At 43.4% G+C, this 21,387-nt stretch overlaps 1 protein-coding gene across 2 annotated transcripts; it reads left to right on the top strand.

Moving 5' to 3' along the window:
• Positions 1-26: 26 nt before the first annotated feature.
• On the top strand, positions 27-20,259 carry Cops5 (COP9 signalosome subunit 5). 2 transcript variants are annotated; one of them, XM_028864547.2, is made up of 8 exons: positions 27-311; positions 2,790-3,024; positions 4,279-4,407; positions 6,599-6,664; positions 8,036-8,121; positions 12,627-12,738; positions 17,655-17,803; positions 20,018-20,259. In XM_028864547.2, exons 1-8 carry the CDS (start codon positions 169-171, stop codon positions 20,100-20,102), a joined length of 1,005 nt encoding a protein of 334 aa, XP_028720380.1. In that variant the 5' UTR covers positions 27-168; the 3' UTR covers positions 20,103-20,259. The 2 variants fall into 2 exon arrangements, with proteins under 2 accessions (XP_028720380.1, XP_028720381.1); XM_028864548.2 differs by having other exon boundaries at positions 241-319.
• The last annotated feature ends 1,128 nt before the right edge of the window (positions 20,260-21,387 follow it).

Below are 21,387 nucleotides of genomic sequence, written 5' to 3'. Positions count from 1 at the left end.
CCCCCCGAGTGGTCTGGACCGACGTCACCTCCGGTCCGCAGTGTCATGGCCGCCCCGAGAATCTAGGGAGTGTGCACCGGTGGTGGGAAGGCGCCCGGCCCGCACGCGAGGCCCAACCAAGTCCAGTTGCATCTCGGCTGTGGAGGCGACAGCTTCGGTCCCTCGGCCATGGCGGCTTCCGGGAGTGGCATGGCCCAGAAAACCTGGGAGTTGGCCAACAACATGCAGGAAGCGCAGAGTATCGATGAAATCTACAAATACGACAAGAAACAACAGCAAGAAATCCTGGCGGCGAAACCCTGGACTAAGGAGTGAGGAGGTCCCTGGCGAGACGCAGGGGAGGGAAGCGATGGCGGGAGTTAGGAGACCCAAGAGGGGCGGAGTGGAGGCGGGTGGACAGCTTGGTTTTCTGCGGGCCGCGACAGACGGAATCCCGCCACAGTGGTTTTAGTCTGCCTAACCCCTCCTTTGGGGCCCGCTTCCATTCCCCTCTCAGAAAGTTTCTTTAACCGGCTTGCCTCCGGGGGGTGTAAAGGGCTGATTTAGGATGTCACTCTCTCAACATGATTATTTTCATAAATCTCATACGCTCTGTCATGAACCTGGTGACTACATGCACCTTGTTGCAGCCTTCAGTGGATCCTAAGCTGAAGATCGAGACTGTTTTCAGAAATCAAATTAGCAGGCCATTGATCTTTTTAAAAAAAAAATAAAAAATAAATGAGCTCTTTAAGAGATTTTTTTAGCACTTTTTTTTTCCCTGTAACCATTTTTAGAAACATACCAACTCCTTTACCAGTTCTCTAAAATACTACTACAACGATTCCTGTAAGCCAGAAATTATGAAATGGCTGTTTGCCCCCCTGCCAAATCCATGTATTTCTGGGACTGGTGGCAAGTCAAAAAATTCTTTAGAGCAGATTGCGTTCAGGAGAGTGAAAAAAAAATATCACAAAAAAAGGTGCTATCTAAACCAATCACCGTTTTCAGGGTTTTTCTTTTGTTAGCAAAGCTGGCATTAACTGTCAGTATTCTATTTTCACGGTATGTATTGAGTACTTACAGTGGGCCTGGCACTGGCCAGAAATTTTTCCTGTCATTTAATAATCATGACAACCCAGTCCTGTACTTTCATTCCTTCTCAGTAAATAAGAAAACAAGCAAGTACATTCAGAAATTCACCTCACAACATACTATAGCAATGAACTCAGGAGCGACAGACTGAAAATCAAGTCTCATAACTGTCACTTAAACCGTTGGCTGCCCTTAGGAAACTAAAATATCTAAACTTATCTTTAAGATAAAAGTAAACCTAGCTGTTGGTGATGTTATGTCATAATTTATTAAGTTCTGGGTGAACCATATGTAATAACAACACAGTAATGGTTGTCTTTCTCTTTTTCCCCAGTAACAGATGAGCAAATTTTTAACTTATGTCTTGATTTCCAAGATCAGGTCTCAGTATCTTTCAGCTTGTGGTTGAAATCTAGCAAGAGCTGGAAATTACACTCGGTTGCTTTCTTTAGGCAGGCATCCAAAAAGCCTTGCAGACACTGGCTGACCTGCATAGACTGCCTGGTCGTTCCTAAAACTGCACATTTTAAATGGATGTAAATTTCCAACTTTCCTCGCCATCTTTGGCTCTGATTATGTTCATTCCAACATGTAAGCTACATCAGTGATTTTTAAATGTGCATGTTGTTCAAGAGTTTAATCACATACAATGGTGACAGCCTCAAAATAGGAGTCACAGGGGAAGTGGGGGTATTAGATCTACTTTCAGATGATATCAGAAGGAAGCCACATGCTTCAACACACTGAGAAGATCTTAAGAGGTGGGGTAATAAGGGTAATAACAGCACCTTAGATTTGAGTGCTTCTGGGACTGAGCTAAGCACTTCATGTACTTTTCATACTAACTGTGAAATACCTATTTACAGAAATACCTATTTATACAGACATTAAGTAGCCAAGATTTAAACCTAAACATTGATTTCAGAGGCCACATTTGTAAAATTTAGGTCCTCCAGATCAGTAAAAGTGCTTGCTATAAGCTTGCGTTCTGAATTCAAATCCCCAACACCTATGTAAAAATCCATGCATGGATGTGTGTGTCAGTGTTTCATGGAAGGGGAGCAGAGACAGGAAGATCTGTAAGTCAGCATTGCCAAAACAATAAGCTTCCAGTGAGACACTCTGTCTCAAGGAGATAAAATGGAATAAAATAAAGAAAAATGAGTGGGCGTAGTAACACATGCCTTTAATCCCAGCACTCAAAGCTCCAAGGCCTGCATGGTCTACAGAATGAGTTCCAGGATAGCCAGGGCTATGCAGAGAAACCCTGTCTCAAACAAAAAAAGATAGAGGAAGACACCCAACACCCTGTCATCTCCATGTGCCATCTGGTGGCACACCAATCCATGTACCACACACAATAATTAAATAAATAAATTTAAGTCAGAAATTTAGGCCAGAGAAAGTAATCAGAGAGATGATGATTCCATGTTAATGGAGAAAAAAAAACTATGGAATTGATGACATTCCCTCCTTTCCATCGTAAATTTAAAATTCATCTCAGACTCTTCACTTTCCCCAGGGAGGGGGTGGGGAGCGGGCTAACAGCCTGTGACGTGTTATTTCCAAGCACCTGTGCTGACTGATTCCTTTTCCCTCCCACATTCCACACTCCCATCACTGTAAATCCCTTCAGTACTCACTGTTTTCACAGAAGCCGTCTTGAGATTGTACACTCAGTAGGAACCTAATCACACTGTGATCTTGTTTTGTAGTCACCATTACTTTAAATACTGCAAAATCTCGGCCTTGGCTCTGCTGAAAATGGTGATGCATGCCAGATCAGGAGGCAACCTGGAAGTGATGGGCTTGATGCTCGGGAAAGTGGATGGAGAGACCATGATCATCATGGACAGTTTCGCTTTGCCTGTAGAGGGCACTGAAACCCGAGTGAACGCTCAAGCTGCTGCATATGAGTACATGGCTGCATACATAGAAAATGCCAAACAGGTAAAAGTATTGTTTCTTAGATTTTAGAACTCTAAGAGTCTCAAGATGACTTATTAAAACTGTCCTTTTCACATTAAATTTCACATTTTAAATTGAACAGTTTTTATGCAGAATATTAAAAGTCTGGTGAGATTTATAAAATTTATAAAATAGGGGGTGTGCTTCCCAAATCAATTTTCAGTCTCTGTCAGTTGTGTTTAAACAAAAAATTGTAGGCTAGAGGTGTAACTGGTGGTAGCTCATGCTTAGCATTCATAAGCCCTGAGTTCAGTATCTCCAGTCCCCCTCCAAAATAAAAAGGAGAAGAAGAAATTTAGGAATTAACTATTCCTAAGTAGAAGTCCAGCTAAATAAATGGCAATGCATCTATTAATGGACTGTGTAGGCAGGCGTTTAAAAAAAAAAAAAAGCTAGCCAGGCAGTGGTTACGTATGCCTTTAATCCCAGCACTTGGGAGGCAGAGGGAGGCAGATCTCTGTGAGTCAAGGCCAACCTGATCTACAGAGCAAGTTCTAGGACAACCAGTGATAAACAGAGAAACCCTGTCTCAAAAATAAAAAAATTAAAAAAGCTATCAGGACCGGAGAGTGGCTAAGAGCACTAACTGCTCTTTCAGAGGACCCAGTTTCAATTCCCAGCACCCAGATATACATGCAAGCGAAACACCAATGTACATAAAATAAAATAAATTAACTTTTAAAAAGGCCATCTGTGTATTTACTTACATGGAACAATTCCAGAATTGTTTGTTGAGTTTAAAAGATACATAGATAGCCAGGCGGTGGTAGCTCATGCCTTTAATCCCAGCACTCGGGAGGCAGAGCCAGACAGATTTCTTTGAGTTCGAGACCAGCCTGGTCTACAGAATGAGATCCAGAACAGGCACCAAAACTACAGGAGAAACCCTGTCTCTAAAAACCAAAAAAAAAAGAGAGAGAGAGAGATAATTCATCTATGTACAGATGTGTTTGTTAATCTGTAGAATATCTGTAAGGGTATATAAGATGCTAGAGGGATAATATCTAGGCTGAGAAACAGATGAGGGAAAAGATATGAGCAGGAGACTAAATACCCTTTGTTCTTGTACCTTGGTAATTTTTTACTGTACACATGTATCATCTATTTAAAAATTTCTTAACTTCAAAGCAGCATGTGTTGCACACTGTTATCAGACCACAGTGCTACATAAAGCCTGTAAATGACAATGTGAGATTAAACCACACCTCAAGCAAGCTTTTTTGTTTCATGTATTAGGTTGGCCGCCTTGAAAATGCAATTGGCTGGTATCATAGCCACCCTGGTTATGGCTGCTGGCTCTCGGGGATTGACGTTAGTACACAGATGCTTAACCAGCAGTTCCAGGAACCATTTGTAGCAGTAGTGGTAAGTACTTTTTTTTTTTAAGAAGTAGGATCTCTGCTTTTACATAGGACCCTGGTTTGATTCCCATCACCCACATGGAGGCTCACAACCATCTGTAACTCCAGTTCCAGGGTATCTGATGCCCTCCTCTGACCTCAAAGGACAGGAGGCAAGCATGTGGTTCACATACATACGTTCAGGCAGTAATACATAGCATAAAAATAAATGAGTCTAAGAACAGATACAGGGACTCGTGTATTCCAAGCTGTCCTTTACTTCCTTGTTTAACTAAGTTGAACTCCTGATTCTCCCGCCTCTGTGTTCTAAGTGCTAGGATTAGAAATGTAGACCACCACATCTCCTTTTCAGGACTTCTTTTATTTCAGTTTAGATTTATTCTCTGTGTGGTTTTGGTTTTGTATGTTTGTATCCGGAGCTGGGGGAGAGATAGACACATTGCTATGCCGTGTGTGGAGGTCAGAAGAGAACTTGGGGAGTCGGGTCTCTCCTTCCGCCATGTGGGTCTTGGGGATCAAACTTGGGTCCTCAGGCTTGGCAGCAAGCACTTTTACCCACAGAACGATCTTAGTGGCTCCATTTTGTTGTTGTTGTTGTTGCTGCTGCTGCTGCTGCTGCTGTTGTTTTTATGGTGCCTGGGGTCATTCTAGAGCCTTGCAGATGCTGGGTAAGAGCTCTCTGTCTACCACTAAGCTATATCCTCTCTGACCTCCACATGAAGTAAACAAGGTGTAGTTTAAAATTTAAGATTTAATTTTATTTTTGAGTGTTTACACGGGTCTATGTGCACCACACACGTGCCTGGTGCCTGTGGAGGCCACAGAAGGCGTTGGATCCCCTAGAACTCCTGGAGTTAGAGGTGGTTGGAAGCCACCATATGAGTGCTGAGAACCAAGCCTGGTCCCTCTGCTGGAGCAGCAAGTACCCCTAACTGCTGAGCTGTCTCTCCAGCCCTTAAAAGTTCGGTTTTGGATTTGAGTTTATTTGATTGCTGTTGTTGTTGTTGTTGTTGTTGTTGTTGTTGTTGTTGTTATTGCTATAGGGTCTCTATTAAGTAGCTTTGACTGTCCTGGAACTGGGTATGTAAACCAGTCTGACCTGAAACTCCCAGGAATCCACCTGTCTCTGCATCCTGAGTGCTGAGATTAAAGGTGTACCTGCACCCAGCTTGTTTTGGTTTTTGTTTTTTCACAAAAACAATTTTTATTAAGTTCCTCAGGATTTGCTAAAGAAAGCATACTGGAAAATTAAAACAGTATGGTAAGGATGATGCTCTGGTGTCAGTCTACCTAGGCTGTTCTTAACCCCCCTGCATCTCACACTGCACCCCTGTAGATGAGGTAATTCACAGAACCTTGGTCAGCTTCTCAGCTCCTAGGCCTATAATGAGGGTTTACTGGAGAAACAGAAATGGCCAGAACCTGTCATTTTTTTATGTCCAGAGTGTGTAGATGCAATCTAGGTTTTAGGAGGAAACTAACAGTTGTTCATCTATTAAAGGGGGCAGGTAGTTCCTCAGTTAATTCATTACTTTATTTATTTGTTTATTTATTGGGTTTTTTTGTTTGTTTGTTTTGTCTTGTTTGGTTTTGGTTTTTCAAGATGGAGTTTGTCTATGTAGCTCTGGCTGTCCTGGAACTCACTCTGTAGATCAGGCTGGCTTTGAACCCACCTGCCTCTGCCTCCCAAGTGCTGGGGATCAAAGGCATGCGACAACGACGCCGACGCCGACGACGCCACCACCACCACCTCCACCACCACCACCACCTCCACCACCACCACCTCCACCACCACCACCTCCACCACCACCACCTCCACCACCACCACCTCCACCACCACCATCAACACACACACACACACACACACACACACACACACACATACACACACACACCCCTACTCAGTAGTTGGGTTGGTTTTAAAGACATGGTCTTGCCAAGTAGCATGCACAGCTTAAATAATACTAAACAAATATTCTTTGGTGATATGATAACTTGATTCTAGTCTCTAAATGAACTGAAGTGTTCCTATTTCGTTGAACTTTTCTAATTTTGGTTACTCTTTTCAGGTTGTTTGCTAGTTTTAGTGTTCATGTATGTAGTGCTATTTTACCTGTTTGTTCTGGGGTTTCTGGTGTTGACTCAGTGGAGTGTATGGTTTATGTTGACCAATATTAAGCATATATCTCTTGTAGATTGACCCAACCAGAACAATATCTGCAGGAAAAGTGAATCTTGGCGCCTTTAGGACATATCCAAAGGTAATCTGATGGAGGGGCTGTGAGGGGGCAGTATGATGTAGTCTAGGCCAGCCTTGAACTTACTCTGAAGCTCTACCTCTGAAGTACTAGGATTACGTATGTAGCCACCACAGAGGTCAGAAGACAACATGGATGTCAGTCCTCTCCTTCCCCGTCTGAGACAGGGTCTTTTACTTTTCCCTGTGCATGGCTAGCTAGGCAGCTAGCTTCTGTGGAGTTGGTCTCCACCTCCACCTGAGCATAGATAGCTAGGAGATGCAGATGTGCACTAACAAGCCCAGCTCTGTGTGGGTTCTGGGCTCTAAACTTAGCTTCTTTAATCAGCCAGCTTGTTTTTTCAGTGATAGGGTATTGGGCAAGCACTCTACCCCTGAGCTATACATGCAGCCTGTGTAGTATCTCTTTTTGTGTGTAGAAGAATTTTCAAATATAAAATTGCATACTACTATAGTCCATATCAAAAGATAACACATTTATGTTACATATTAATTTTGCCAAAGGGTTTTATTTATTAAGAAACATTTGTGTACCTATAGCACTTTGACAAGTACTAGAGAAACCTGCTAAATCCATTTCCCTCCCTGAAGGGAGCCCGTAATCAGCAAAAGACTAGACTAGCACAGGTGCACAGCACCTACGAACAAGAGGAACAACGCTGTAAGCCCAGCCGCCCTGGAGCAGCTAACGAACGGTGTTGGGGTCGAGGAGAAGCGGTGCTTTCTAAGATCTGTTGCTGGGTTTGGTTTGGGTTTTAAGACAGGATCGTACTCTATAGCCCAGGCTCACCTGGAGCTGGCTCCATGGACTGCCGGCCTCACAATGGCAGCAGGCCTTTTGTGTCTGCCTCCCGAGGACTGAAGTTAGCACACGTGAGCCACCGGGCCCAGCTGTTACTAAAGTATTGATGCTTACTATTTGGCTCTCCAGAATTTGGTCCTGTTGGAATATTCGTTTACACTATAAAGATGTATCTCTGCCTAGGGTGCCTTCTGATTGGTTTAATAAAGAGTTAAATGGCCAATAGCTAGGTAGGAGAGAATAGGCGGGACTTCTGGGCAGAGAGAAAGAAACTGGGAGGAGGAATCTAAGCGCATGGATTTGCCAGCAAGAGACAGAGGAAACAGGGGGTGCAGGATGGAAGAGAGGTAACGCCACATGGCAGAATGTAGATTAGTATAAATGTGTTAATTTAAGTTATAAGAGCTAGCTGAGACAAGCCTAAGTTAAAAGACCAAGTTTTCATAATTAATAATAAGTTTCCATGTTGTTACTTGTGAGCAGGCGGCCAGTGACAAAGCTTGCTGCATGGTCCCATACATAAGAAGCTGCAGAGTGAAAGTAAGGGGCTTTTCTGTTTGCTGTTTTGTGCAGGGCTATAAGCCTCCTGATGAAGGCCCTTCTGAGTACCAGACTATCCCACTTAATAAAATAGAAGACTTCGGCGTGCACTGCAAACAGTGAGTAATTCACGGTTGTGGGGCCTACGGATATGACACAAGAGCAGAGAGCGGGCCTGTCAGTCCCAAGGCCCTGAGTTCAACCCAGCACCAAAACTCAGAAATCATTCAGTTGAAGACTTTTATTTCACACATGAGAAAGTCTCAGACAAAATGCACTTCATACTATATAGTGCCTTTAAAATACTAATAAAAAGATAGGAATTTAGGATAATGCTCAAAGTTTAATAATTCATTTTATTTATGTTTATTCTTCAATAATTATTTTTAATCTAGCTCATTGTCTTGCAAATAATCATGAACTTTTTTTATTGTATAAGATACTCAGTCCATAACAAAATTAACAATGGAGACATATACCAGGTACAGCTTGACAGTCACATGTTTGCTGCCCTTAAAATACACCTATTGGGGATGGCAAGTTGGATGGCTCAGCGAATAAAGGGCCTTGACGCCAAGGCTGACCACCTGAGTTCAATCCCCAGGACCCTTACAGTGGAAAGCGAGGATTTATTCCTGCCAATTGTCCTCTGACTTCCACATGGTACATTCATCCACACTTATGCACACACACAATAAATAAGTGTGATTTTTTGAATGCCTGTTTTTCACTTGGCAAAGACTTTTCTCCAAGTTAAAAAGCCAGTGAGGGCAGTTTGTCATACTTTGTAAATGTACCTCACCACCTTTTCTACTGCCACATTCACCCAAGCTACTGCCATCTGAAGCCCAAGCCTAGCACTCAGTACACAACTAGTCTGCCCATGTCTGCCCTTCACCCCTTAAAGATGAATCAGCTGGACTGGTTCTGTTAAAATGTATGTCAGAGCATGTCTTCCCCTCAGAAGGATATTCCAGCTTACCAAGAATCCTAAGATTCTTACCACAATCCCTAAGCTTCACAGACTGCACAGCCCTGTCAGCTGGTCCCTGATCATCTCTCACCATTGAAGTTTAGCCCGGCTGGGCTATCCTCGCCATTTGTCGGATGAGCTGCTGACATGGGCCCTCGTTTTCATGTGGCTCATGAACTGCTGCGCATGAGGATCTGTTTCCAGATCACTGTAACAGAAATGCTCTTGGTCACGTCTCAGACAGCACCTCCTGGCACTTAGCACTGTCACCATGGGATGGTTTTTGTTCCTTGCTATTGAACAGAATCACTCACTGCTATGTCCTTGCATTTAAAGTCGGGCATAGCACATAGGAAGGTGGGCACTTTTTAAATGTTGCTTAAATAAATGAGTGGTTATCTAAAGCCCTTTTTCTCTGTATCTCTTAGCCTGCCTTGAAGGAACATCTTGACTGCCATGTGCTGCTACTGTTCATCATGCACTACCAAATCTAAGGGCAGTCCCCTTTCTGTTTTCTCTGATAGGGATCAGCTTCAGAGCCTCATGTGTGCTACCAGGTTCTCTACCACTGAGCTCCACCCCAACCTCCCCAAATCTGTTTAAAATGTAGAATCTGATAGGCTAAATATTTAAGCACATACTAGATAAGGTGTTTAATATATACCTATATAGACTCAACAAAGTAAAAAGACTCTAGATACCCTTATAGCTTGTCTAGATGTTGGTTTATTTTATTACAGTGTACAAATTATATTACTAAGTTTCAATTTGAAATTTGTATGTGCATATGATGTATTTGATCATCATAGTCATTCCCATTACCCTTTCTCACCCTCTCACTCCTGTCGATCCCTTTTCCTCTTCCCAACTCGTCCAGAAGTAAAACTCTTGATGACAGCCAGGCGGTGGTGGCGCACGCCTTTAATCCCAGCACTCGGGAGGCAGAGGCAGGCGGATCTCTGTGAGTTCAAGGCCAGCCTGGGCTACCAAGTGAGTCCCAGGAAAGGCGCCAAGCTACACAGAGAAACCCTGTCTCGAAAAACCAAAAAAAAAAAAAAAAAAAAAAAAACAGCCCGACAGTAGTGCATGCCTTTAATCCCAACACTTGGGAGACAGAGGCATGTGGATCTCTGTGAGTTCGAGGCTAGCCTGGTCTACAGAACGAGATCTAGGACAGACACCAAAACTATACAGAGAAACCCTGTCTTGGAGGGGGGAAAAAAACTATTGATGACAGTTCTTCCCCAGCAGCCTATCTAACATCTTACAGCATTATGAGGGCTAGCCAGCAAGAAGCATCTGTACCCAGTTTCTGCTTGATTTCTCTGTGTCCTGTGTCTTAGCTACTTTTCTGTTGTCATGACAAAACACCATAACACAGTCAACTTATAAAATAAAGCATTTAATTTGTGGCTCTTGGTTCCAGAGAATTAGTCCATGGTGATCATTGTAGGGAGCATGGCAGCAGGCAGGCATGGAACTGGAGCAGTCGCTGAGAGATTATGTCAGATCCACAAGTGAGAGGCAGAGGAAAAGAGGGAGAGAACGGGGAATGGCATGGGTTTTTGAAATCTCACAGCCCACCCCAGTGACACACCTCCTCCAACAAGGCCACACCTCCTAATCCTTTCCAAACAGGTCCAGCCACTAGGTACCAAGCATTCAAATATATGAGCCTGTGTGGGCCATTCTCATTCCAGCTGCTGCATCCTGTGACCAGAGTGTGATGTCTTCATCAGTGGGAGCTTTGATGAAGGTTTTAACTTATAAAACCTTGATGGAAATAGATGCAGATGATTGGTTTGGTTTGTCCTTGAAGTGCTAGGCACAGAAACCAGGACTTTGTACTTGTGTAGCACTCTGTCACTAAGCTACTCCCCAGCCCTCAGGAGTTCTGTTTGGTTAGTTGATTTGGTTTAGTTTGATTTTTGGTTTACAAGGTCAATACATAGCCCTGACTGTCATGAAATTCACTATGTAGACCAAGCTGACCTTGAACTCACAGAGATCTTGCTTGCTTCTGCCTTCTGACTGTTAAGGTTAAAGAGGTATGCAACCATGCCCAGCTCCTCGGGAATTTTTAACTAGCCTATATTTTATTAATATTATAAACAAACTGTTTAAATATTCAATGAGAGACAGGAACAGATAAGACCCCAACATAGCTTTCTGGGTTTCTCACACATAATTCTGCTCTTGCTAATTGTCCAGCCAAACCAGTGTACTTTTATTTTATAGCTGTGTGCATGCCATGGTACAGGTGTGGAGAGATCACAGGACAACTTCTGTGGAGTCTTTTCTCTCTTTCTACCTTTATGTCTTTATTTGGGTCCCAGGGATCAAACTCAGGGCTCCAGGCTTGCATAGCAAATGCTGTTACTGGATGAGCCGTCTCACCAGCCCACTAAAGACTTTCAGAAGCATTACCTTGGGCTTCTCAGGCAGTTCTGCTCCAAATGACCAATTGAGTTCTTTTCTGAAGTTGCATTTTTTTGTTGTTGTAGTTGTTTTTGTTTGGTTGGTTGGTTTGGTTTGGTTTGGTCTTTTGAGACAGGATTTCTGTATGTAACAGCTCTGGCTGTCCTGGAACTCACTATGTAGACCAGGCTAGTCTCGAACTCACAGAGATCCACCTGCCTCTGCCTCCCAAGTGCTGGGATTAAAGATGTGTGACTCCACCACCTCCTGACAGAGTTCTACTCTTGAGAGAACTTGTATCTCTAGTGTGGTAGGTGGCTGTTTTATATGTACATTGTAGCAGCAGTCACTCTTGGTGAGTATATTTTATCATATTTAACTTTCATTTGTATGATGAGTTTCTCCAAATGAGGAAGCTTCTTGTGCTTCCTTATATCCATTGGTTTACAGAACCTGGTAAAAGATGTAAGTATCTATTACTTTAAAAATCAGTCAGTCATGATCACACACACCTTTAGTCCCAGCACTTAGGAGGCAGAGGTAGGGGGATCTCTGTATATTCAAGGCCAGCCTGGTTTGCATAGTGAATACCAGGCCAGCTGGGACTATATATCAAGACCTTGTCTTTCAATAATAGTAACAATGTGTTTTTCAGACATTTACCTAGATTTCCCTTGGTACTTTATGATTATAAATGAATCACCTTTCAAAGCAATAGAAATTCTTCTAAGCATCTTAGGACCTACTTTAAGGTACACTTTTCAAAAAGCATGCGGGCCTGACTAAAGAAAGGAAGACATAGGAGTTCTGTGTGTCGTTTCTAGTATTTTTACAAAGGTTGAAAAACTTACAGCTGACCCTAGAGCTCATTGAGCTCAGCCTGTTGTTATACAGAATTGGTGAACTTGATACCACAAATCTACACGTTATTGAGGAATTCTGATTGTTACTAGCTTGGAAATTCGGGGGCACTACAAAAGGAAATACGTATATGTTGTATGTAAATATGTAAATATAGTGTCTTTAAATATATACATACACACACACACACACACACACACAAGAAAGGTTTGTGGACAGATTTAGAGCCGCACTACCTGAAGACAAAGGAACATGTTGTTCAACTATACGATTATTCAAATATAAAATATAATTTGTTTAAGTATAACCAAGACTTCTATGAAATGTAACAGTGTATTTTTTTGTTTGCCAATGTGTACTTTTGTTTTGTAGATATTATGCCTTAGAAGTCTCATATTTCAAATCCTCTTTGGATCGTAAACTACTTGAGCTTTTGTGGAATAAATACTGGGTGAATACCCTGAGTTCCTCTAGCTTGCTTACTGTAAGTACTGTCCTTGTTTCATTTGAAATTTGGGTGTTGTGTTTTTGTTTTGTTTTGTTTTTGAGATGGTCTTACTCGGAAGCCCAAGCTGGACTTAAACACTTGAAGGTCAGAGGACAACCCGGAAGTGTCAGTTCTATCCTTGTATGCGGGTCCCAGGGATCAAAGTCGGGTCATTAGGGCCCGGCTGCAAGCACCTTTCCACACTGAGCCATGTCACTGGCCCCTGGCTTCAGGTGCTTAATTGTTGGGATCATGGGCAAGTGCTAGTCCACTTGACTAACCTGAATTTTAACCAAGCTACAAAAGCTGTTTAAGACTTGAAACCCATTTCACAGAAAGGCACACCGTCCAGGCTAGAACTGGTTTCTGACCCAGCTGGATGTGGATACCAGGCAATCCAAGTGGGTGTCATGGACAGAGAGACTGTCTGAGTGAGGGGTTTTATTGCCTGAAGAGACACCGTGACCATGGCAACTCTTACAAAGGAAAACATTTAATTGGGGTGGCAGTTTACGTTTCAGAGGGTCAGCCCATTGTCATCATGGCAGGGAGCATGGCAGCATGCGAGCAGACATGGTGCTGGCTACATCTTGACCAGAAGGCAGCAGGAAGTGGTATTCTGAGCATAAGCCTCAAAGCCCACTCCCACAGGGACACACTTCCTCCAACAAGGCCACACCCACTCCAACAAAGCCACACCTCCTAATAGTGCCACTCCCTATGAGATTACGGGGGCCAGTTACCTTCAAACTACCAGAGACCAAACGTAAGTGTCAAATAGAATGCCCAGTTGGGGTGAGATCTACTTGTGCCTTAAAGAGATTAGTAGAGGAAAAAACAAAAAGACTGTTTTTGTTGACTCATATAGCAAGTATATCTCTGACACATAACACTCTAGTTCAGTGTCAGCCTGTAGGTCGCAACCCCACAGGAGCCGCATTAAAGGCCCCGCATTAGGAAGGTTGAGAAGCGCTGATAGAGTTAGAAGTGACAGGATAGCGAATAAAGGAAGGACGCCCCGTGAGTGAGTGAGCTCGGAGTAGAGCTGTCCTGGGCACAGTTAGGTTCTCACTCAAGTGACGTTGCGCAGTCACAGCTTTCAGCTCTGCAAGGTTCGTATTCAGGCCTCATTTTAAAACAGATGGCAGCTTTACTTCTGAGCTCATGGCCTTGGTGCTTAGTGTTCAGAAGGCAGAAACCAGCGTACGCGTCGCCGAATACTCTGCAATGTCTCCTGTGTTTGCTCAGCTTTGCTTACATGCTCGTCCTTCAGACATGCCGTGGGCCAGAGCAGTGAATTTGATGAGTGGGCCGAGGCAAGGGCGCACTGCCGGGCGGGAGTGAAAACAGCTGTTGGAGGAGCATGGACATTAAGATGGGAAATAGGTCCCAGAGAGAAATCTGAAGATCATTACAAATACCAGGCAGAGAAAAACATTCACCCAGTCTTTCCCGATACGTCATTGAAATCTACTGTGGGTAGATGGGTAGATATCTAATAGGTATAGATTTAGAACTTAGGCGCAGCTTTGTTTCCTGTGGTCTAGATTACCTCACAGTTGATATGTCCCACCTCTGAGTACTGGGATGTAGGCATGTGCATCCCATCCAGTTGTCGTGGCCGAGCCTTGCTGTACAATGTGGCAGTGGCATTGGCACAGTGTCACTAAGTACACTAAGGGACTTGACATAAAGCAGTTAGCAATGAAGTCTTGATAAATGATTGCTAGTGTTCTGCTTGGTGCATTATATTCTTGGAAAGACTCACTTGAGCCTATTTGTTAATATTTTAAACATAATTTTGACAAGGTTTGTGTTCTTACTAGAAGTAGCAGAATTAAAAAGAGAGCAAGCTGGGCACAGTGGCACGTGTGTTTAATGCCAGTCTTTGGGACTTGAGAGTTTGGGTCAAGAGGACCAGGAGTTCCGGGTCTTCCTTACCACACTCACTGTAAGCTTGAGGCCAGCCTAGGCCACTTGGGACCATCTTGTTTTAAACAAAAATCAAGGAGGAAAGCAGTCACAATAGCAAATGTTATGCCTCCTGTGCGCTGCTAAGTGTCCTATGTCCGTTGTTTCCTTAGAGACAAGTGTACTTAAGGCACACGTGACACCTGGTGACGGGAGGAAAACACTAAGACCACAGAAGTAAAGGCCTGTCCCTGTCCTCCAGCGTTGGGCCAAGCGTACATTACAAAGTGCCTTAACCACTGAGCTGCTCACAAGCCTGACACAAAGCTCTGCCGTATGTGTAGCGTTGACCAGCCTGGAGCTAGTCACACTGCAGTCAGTACTGCCTTGATTACATTTACAGTTGCCGCTTCTAGACTAAAACTCCAAAGAAAGATATGGCAACCTTTTTACAAAATTACAGTTAGCAAGGCATGGTGGTTTACACCTGTAATCGAGCCTGAGCTATTTGATACCCTGTCTCAAAACAAATAAAATGAGAGTGTTACAATTGAGCCTGGGGACGCGGTGTGGTGTAGTAGGTGCTTGCCTAGCTTGTATAGACCTGGGACTCAATCCCCAGCATCAGACATGACACAGATAGAAGTAGATAGTACATACAGTAGATAGTGATATATATATCACTTAAATGTGTGTATGTAACTCAATATTTTTCAATTTATGAAATACACACTATATGTAGTATTAAAGAAAAATGGTATGTGTAATAGATTTCTCAAATGTAGGTATGAACAAGGGCATATAACAATACTCTAATAAAAACAATCACAAAACTAGCTAATAATTATTAAGCCTTTCGTAGGTGCCCTTGACAGTCCTAACAGTTTTAGGTAGAAATCATTGCCACGCTCTTCCATTTTTCAAGAGATCCAGGAGGTGTGGATTCAGGCATCCCTGCCAACCTGCACCAGGGTCAGAACTTCAACTCACAAAGGCATTCCTCAAAGCTTTCATAATAACAAAACTTGATTTAAGCAAAGGAGAAAACTACACATTCAGTCTTGAAATGATTTTTTAAAAATCTAAAATCAGATTGATGGATTTTAGGAGCAGTTTTTACAGCTGTGAACTAACTTCTTCACTATCTATCCTTTCTATCTTTATATTATTTATAAAGAAAATGTTAAATTAATTTATCTCTGAGTTGGAGGCCAGCCTGGTCTACAGAGCAAGTTGTAGAACAGCCAGGACTACCCAGAGAAACCCTATCTTGGAAAAAAAAATCATTGAGTTTTTATCAGGGACTAAGGGGGTCCAGCCCCTCAACAGTCCCCTCCCAGGGTCCGGGAAGAATCTACAACCAGCTGATAATTTAATCTTTGAGGATAAGAAATGAATCTATGTACACAAAACTCCTTAGTCCATACACTTTATTATTGTGAGTGAGTTCTCTCTCTACACAGCTTCTATTCTGTTCTCATGCCTAGATCCTTTCTTGCCTGATTTCTCTCTACATTTATCTGCTGTCCCCTCTAAGTTCTAACTTAATTCTCTCGTCTTAGTTCTGCTCCATCTAGGTTCCCATCCATCTAGTTCCTTCCCATCTTAGCTCCTCTCCCATCTCCTTCTCTCTCATCTTGTTCTTCCCCATCTGGCTCTTCCTCATCTTCCATCTCATTCCTCTAGTTCTCTCTTCTAGGCCTTTAATCTAGTTCTTCCCATCTAGTTCGTTCCTCTCCAGTTCTTACCCATCTACTGTTCTCTTTTCTCTGTCTTGTCCTCAAGTTCTCTAGTCAGAATCCTCCTTCTCCCTCTCAGTTCTCCCACTCTCCCCGTTCTCTAGGGTATTCAGTTATAAACCCAAGCCATAGCAATCCTCTGCCTGAGCAAGGTCACCAGGCTTGAATTCTTACAGGGTCATAAAGGCAGCTAAGAATTTTCCTCAGGCAGTGGCCGTCAGGCTTTCTATTATAACCCAGTATGGGAATGGCAAAGGAGGAGGTCAACTGAGAGCTAATGACCGGTTAGTATATCCAAAAGGAAACTGTGTGCTCAGTCTACATTACTAGAAGTGGTTAGGAAAGAAGTTAGGGGTCTATAAAGTTAGTAAGGTTGTAAGAAAGGGGGATCCAAGCTAAATAGTGTAAAGCTCCTACTTAAAGTCCACCTGACCTAGGCAGTGTCTCCTTGTGGAATTTACCTTAAATCAGGAGACTAGCATGTGGTGGTCTGGACTGTTGTTTCTGTTAGTCCTTGAAAATGGCTAAGAGATACCTGATTCCAGTGCTGAAAGGGGAGAAACGTATGGGCTAGCGGGAAGGAAGCCTTTCTAGAAGCTCCAAATACCTCGAACATATATGTCTAAAGAGTGATCAGTCCACACTGTTAGCAATTCTTAGGGAAAAATCAACTGGGAAAACTATGAGGGCTCACATGATTTTCATAACAGAAGACGGCTGGCTGATCTATAACAAGCCAAATAACACCAAAAGCTCCTTAGAATTTGGCTTCCTCTGAAGGAATTCCTTGATTCCTTCAGGTAATGGCTTTGCCATAACCAGCTGAGTTCTTATAATGTATTCCTGCGGCCCATAGCCAGGTATGGTGGTACACACCTTTATTCCCAACACTGGGAAGCAGAAGCAGGCAGATCTCTGTGAGTTCAAGGCCAGCATGGTTTATATAGCAAGTTCCGGGCCAGACAGAGCTACACAGTGAGACTCTGTCTCAAAAAAAAAAAAAGGTGTGTGGGGGTGGGTAGGTGGGCAGCAGGGGTGAGGAGCTGGACAGAATGGGTGGTCTTCCTGTAGTTACAGCTACTCAACAGACAGCAAGACCCTACCTCAAAACAAGTACAAAGGCTGTGAGTTAACTCTGTAGTAGGATGCTTGCTTGCTTTGTATGTACATGATCCCTGAAGGCAGTCTTAGCCCTGGGAAAAAACAATTATTTTTCATGGTGACCTTGTGTTGTACAATGACATGATGCCATTTTCTCCACAGAATGCAGACTATACCACTGGCCAGGTATTTGATTTGTCTGAAAAATTAGAGCAGTCAGAAGCCCAGCTGGGACGAGGGAGTTTCATGTTGGGTTTAGAAACCCATGACCGGAAGTCGGAAGACAAACTTGCCAAAGCTACTCGAGACAGGTAAGCATCTGAGTGCGGGGTCCTGCCCCGACTCTTCTCTCAGCTCTGCAGACGGTAATCCTGATTCCTGTGGTTCAGTTAGCTACAACTGAGGATGGTGCCCGAGTATTATCTGCTTGGACCTTTAAAAAGTCTTGTGAAAATTTTAAATTCACACTTTGAAATTTTAGGGGACATTAGACAAAATAGCTCAGCTCAAAGACCTAGGAGTATCATAGGGAATGCCAAGTCACCTTTTATAGGGCTAGCCACACAGTGGACAAGGAAAGCTGGCCCCTGACTGGATCTTTTTTGGGGGGAAGGCTTACAAAGACATGTTTACCCTTTTCCTCAACTAAATATTTTCTGAAGAATTAAGATTTCTTAAATTTGCCAGATTTCAGATTCCAGAATATCATGGAAAAGAGTCTCTCTCTTAAGTCTTTGTGCTAAAATTATTCTTTCTGCAATATTGTAGTATCCCATGTTTTACTTCCTAATTATTTCCTCGGGCTGTGATCTCTGATAATGTAAGAGATAAGAATGTGGCTCTCTGATGCACACACTGAATGGGGCTGAAAAGACTGACAGTTACTGCTACAGAAACTTGAGTCTGCATGCGATACAGGCAGAAGGAAGAGAGGACATTTGGGCAGCTGTAAGCTGAGTGATTGGTGTCTATTTTGACATTGTGCTGTAGGACTTGGGGGCTCTTATGTCAGCTCACAGTCCACTTCCACTCTTGGGGTGACTTCTCTGCTTTTCTCCTAAGTTGTTTCCATTCCTTGCCAACCTGCAAAGGCAAAACTTTCCTCCATCTCTCCTGCTTCCTGCCAGGATTCCCACCTTTGCATTGTTTTTCTCTTTCACTGTTATAAAATCATCTTCGAGCATCAAACAAACAGAAAAGATGGTTCTGTAGGAGGAAGGGAGGAGGGAAGATGACGTTTATCCTGGAGTGGTCTGATGTTAGAAGTGCCTCGTTCTGCTCACTATCGTAGAGAAGTACTCAGTGGGGCAGCGCTTTCCTGTTCTCACAGGGCTCTGGGTCCATCCCTAGCACCACAAACCAAAACAAGAAACCTGCCTTCTTCTCCATGGGCTTTCAGAAGGTAGAGTGGCCGGACCCTGGGTTTGGCTTTCTCTGTGTAGAAGTCACAATTGTATCTGCATCTGTGTTTTCAGTGCTGGGCACGGCTCTGTGGCCTTGCTCCTCCTCCTCCACCATTGAGCCACATCCCCGCCAGTTCCTTATGAAGTAACAGTTCCCTTACAGGAGTCTTTTCCTCCGTCTGTTTGTTACTTCGGGGGCTCGAGGGGGTCTGTCTATTCGTTGGAATTCTTCACTTTTGTAACAGCGACAACGAAATAGGAAGGTCAAGGGTAGTAATAAAAAGCAGGAAACTCCCTCTGGGAGTTACTTTAACAACAAGTTATCTCTTCCGAAGACTGGTGGGGTTTGGTCTTTGGTTTTCCTTTTTTGTTTCTGTTTTTGTTTTATTATTTCTAAAATCTTAAATCCTTCATCCACTGGCCTGACTTTCAACTCTCTAGAGGATGTTTATAGTTATTTCGAGAAACAGAATTCTTTAAAATTATTTTTTTTAATTATTCTGAGGAAAAACAGATTTTAAAAATTCTTTTACATTGAGTGGTGTGTGTGTGTGTGTGTGTGTGTGTGTGTGTGTGTGGTGTGTGTGTCGTGTGTTCACTTCCCAGGCATGTGTGTGGAGTGCAGAGGGCAGGTGATGGGATCTGTTCTCCCTTCCACCACTTGGGATTCTGAGGCTCTAGCTCAAGTGGTCAGGCTTAGTAACAAGAACCTTCTCCAGATGAGCCAGCCATCTTGCAACCGCAGGAATGATATATTTTAATACAACACTATAATCAGTGTATAGTTATAGAATATTACCTTGTAGATACATAATGACTGTACAGTTCTAGTTGCCTGCAATAACAGAATTTTTCCCAAAGCCACTGAGTAGCAAAATTAACTGTCATGAATTATATCAAAGTTTAAATAGTTACTCTTTTATGAAGGGTCTAGTCAGCAGTGAAACACTTAGCAGGCAGAGTAGAAAATTTTTTTAAAAGTCACAAGGCAAAAATTGGCATGGTTTGAAGAATGTGACTCAAATTGAATCATCCTTGGGCATTCGAGGGTGAGCATGAGGGGACAAGTGGGACGTTTGAAGTGGCTTTCAGTTCACTACATTATGTGTTTCTTCTTTCCAGCTGTAAAACTACCATAGAAGCCATCCACGGATTGATGTCTCAGGTTATTAAGGACAAGCTGTTCAATCAAATTAACGTCGCTTAGTTACCACTGAGGACTTTTTCTTGAAAGCTGACGTGTGGAAGGAACAGCAGCTGCAGTAACACTTTTAAATCAGTTACCAAAACTCAGACTAGAAGACTAAGGTGCTGTGCGTGTCTTGAGTATTAGCACTGTAATAAAACTCTATCACATGAAACCATCCTTGTGTGGTTTTGTGGGCCGGGTTGCTTTCGGTGCTCTGGCTTATGGGAGGAAAAACTGACTAGATCTTTGCTGCGTTTCAGAGTCCTGGCTCTCAAAGTAACCAGAGACTCTCATTGTTTCATCACACGACGGTCAGAAACTTCTCAGGTTTTCTTACACCTTCTCTGTCGATAAAACTGTAATTTTAAAACAAGCAAACAGAAAGGGTCTCATTGCAGAGCCCTGACTGACTGAGTCTCGATATGTAGCCCAGATTGGCCTCAGCCTCGCAGCCGTCCTCTTGGCTCGGGCAAATGCAGGGATTACAGGCGCACAGCACCACCCCTGAGCTAACATTTCTGTATTCCTGTGACGTAACGCCAAGACCTGTCGTGTCTTATTAGAGACAGCCAAGCACTTGGTGTGTAGTAATTCAGATATTTACCAAGTGCCTTTCCTGGACCAAGGACAGGAGCACTTTCTAGAGCTCGATTAGCAAGCTAGACCCGCCGCTGTCCTTTCAGAGCTTAGTGAAAACTCACACCAAGCTGTTGTGGAGAGAGATGGTTTGATGGGGAACTCAGGAGAGATGTTTGTTCCAGAGGGGTGAGTAAGGTGGGTTGCTGAAGGTCTAACTGGAAAAGAGGGACTGTAGAGGTGGTCGCTGTTACAGCAGAGGTGCGACAGTGTGAAAGGTGGAGCGGGAAGCGAGGCAGTGTGATTCTGTTAGACGTTAGAGTCCAGTTGCACTTGGAGAGTGACGGGGTAGGACAAGGGTAGCGCCTGCGGGGCTCTGTGGCGTGGGTCCTAACGGCACCGAGAAGTCTGGGCAGTGGACTTGTACTGCATTGGTTTTTCTAAGTGCACTGTAGCAGTGGGTAAAGGCCGCGTGAGAAGTGAGTGAAGTGAGCAGAACCATGTGTTTTTAACAGGCGAGGGGATGAGGTTGCAGGCACACAAGGATTAAAAGCAAACCTTCTAGAGTGACTTCAGAGGCCAGTGAGATAGCTCGGTGGCTGAAAGGCTCCCGAGACCAAGGTCTGGCGACCTGAGTTAGGTCACTGGAACTCATAAAGGTAACGAGGAAGAGACAACTTCACAAAGTTGTCCTCTGATCTTGTCTTACTTTTCTACTGTTTCGACA

Source organism: Peromyscus leucopus, chromosome 5 (assembly GCF_004664715.2).
Source record: "Peromyscus leucopus breed LL Stock chromosome 5, UCI_PerLeu_2.1, whole genome shotgun sequence".
In the NCBI taxonomy this organism is placed as follows: domain Eukaryota; kingdom Metazoa; phylum Chordata; class Mammalia; order Rodentia; family Cricetidae; genus Peromyscus; species Peromyscus leucopus.
The sequence above is the reverse complement of the archived record's forward strand: the minus strand, read 5'-3'. Positions and strand labels throughout refer to the sequence as shown.

Bases quoted from the DNA above. Each gene is read 5' to 3' on its own strand.
- Cops5 (XM_028864547.2), top strand. From the start codon at position 169: ATGGCGGCTTCCGGGAGTGGCATGGCCCAGAAAACCTGGGAGTTGGCC. The intron at 312-2,789 runs GTGAGGAGGTCC...CTTGTTTTGTAG, and splicing joins GCGAAACCCTGGACTAAGGA to TCACCATTACTTTAAATACT. The intron at 17,804-20,017 runs GTAAGCATCTGA...TCTTCTTTCCAG, and splicing joins GCCAAAGCTACTCGAGACAG to CTGTAAAACTACCATAGAAG.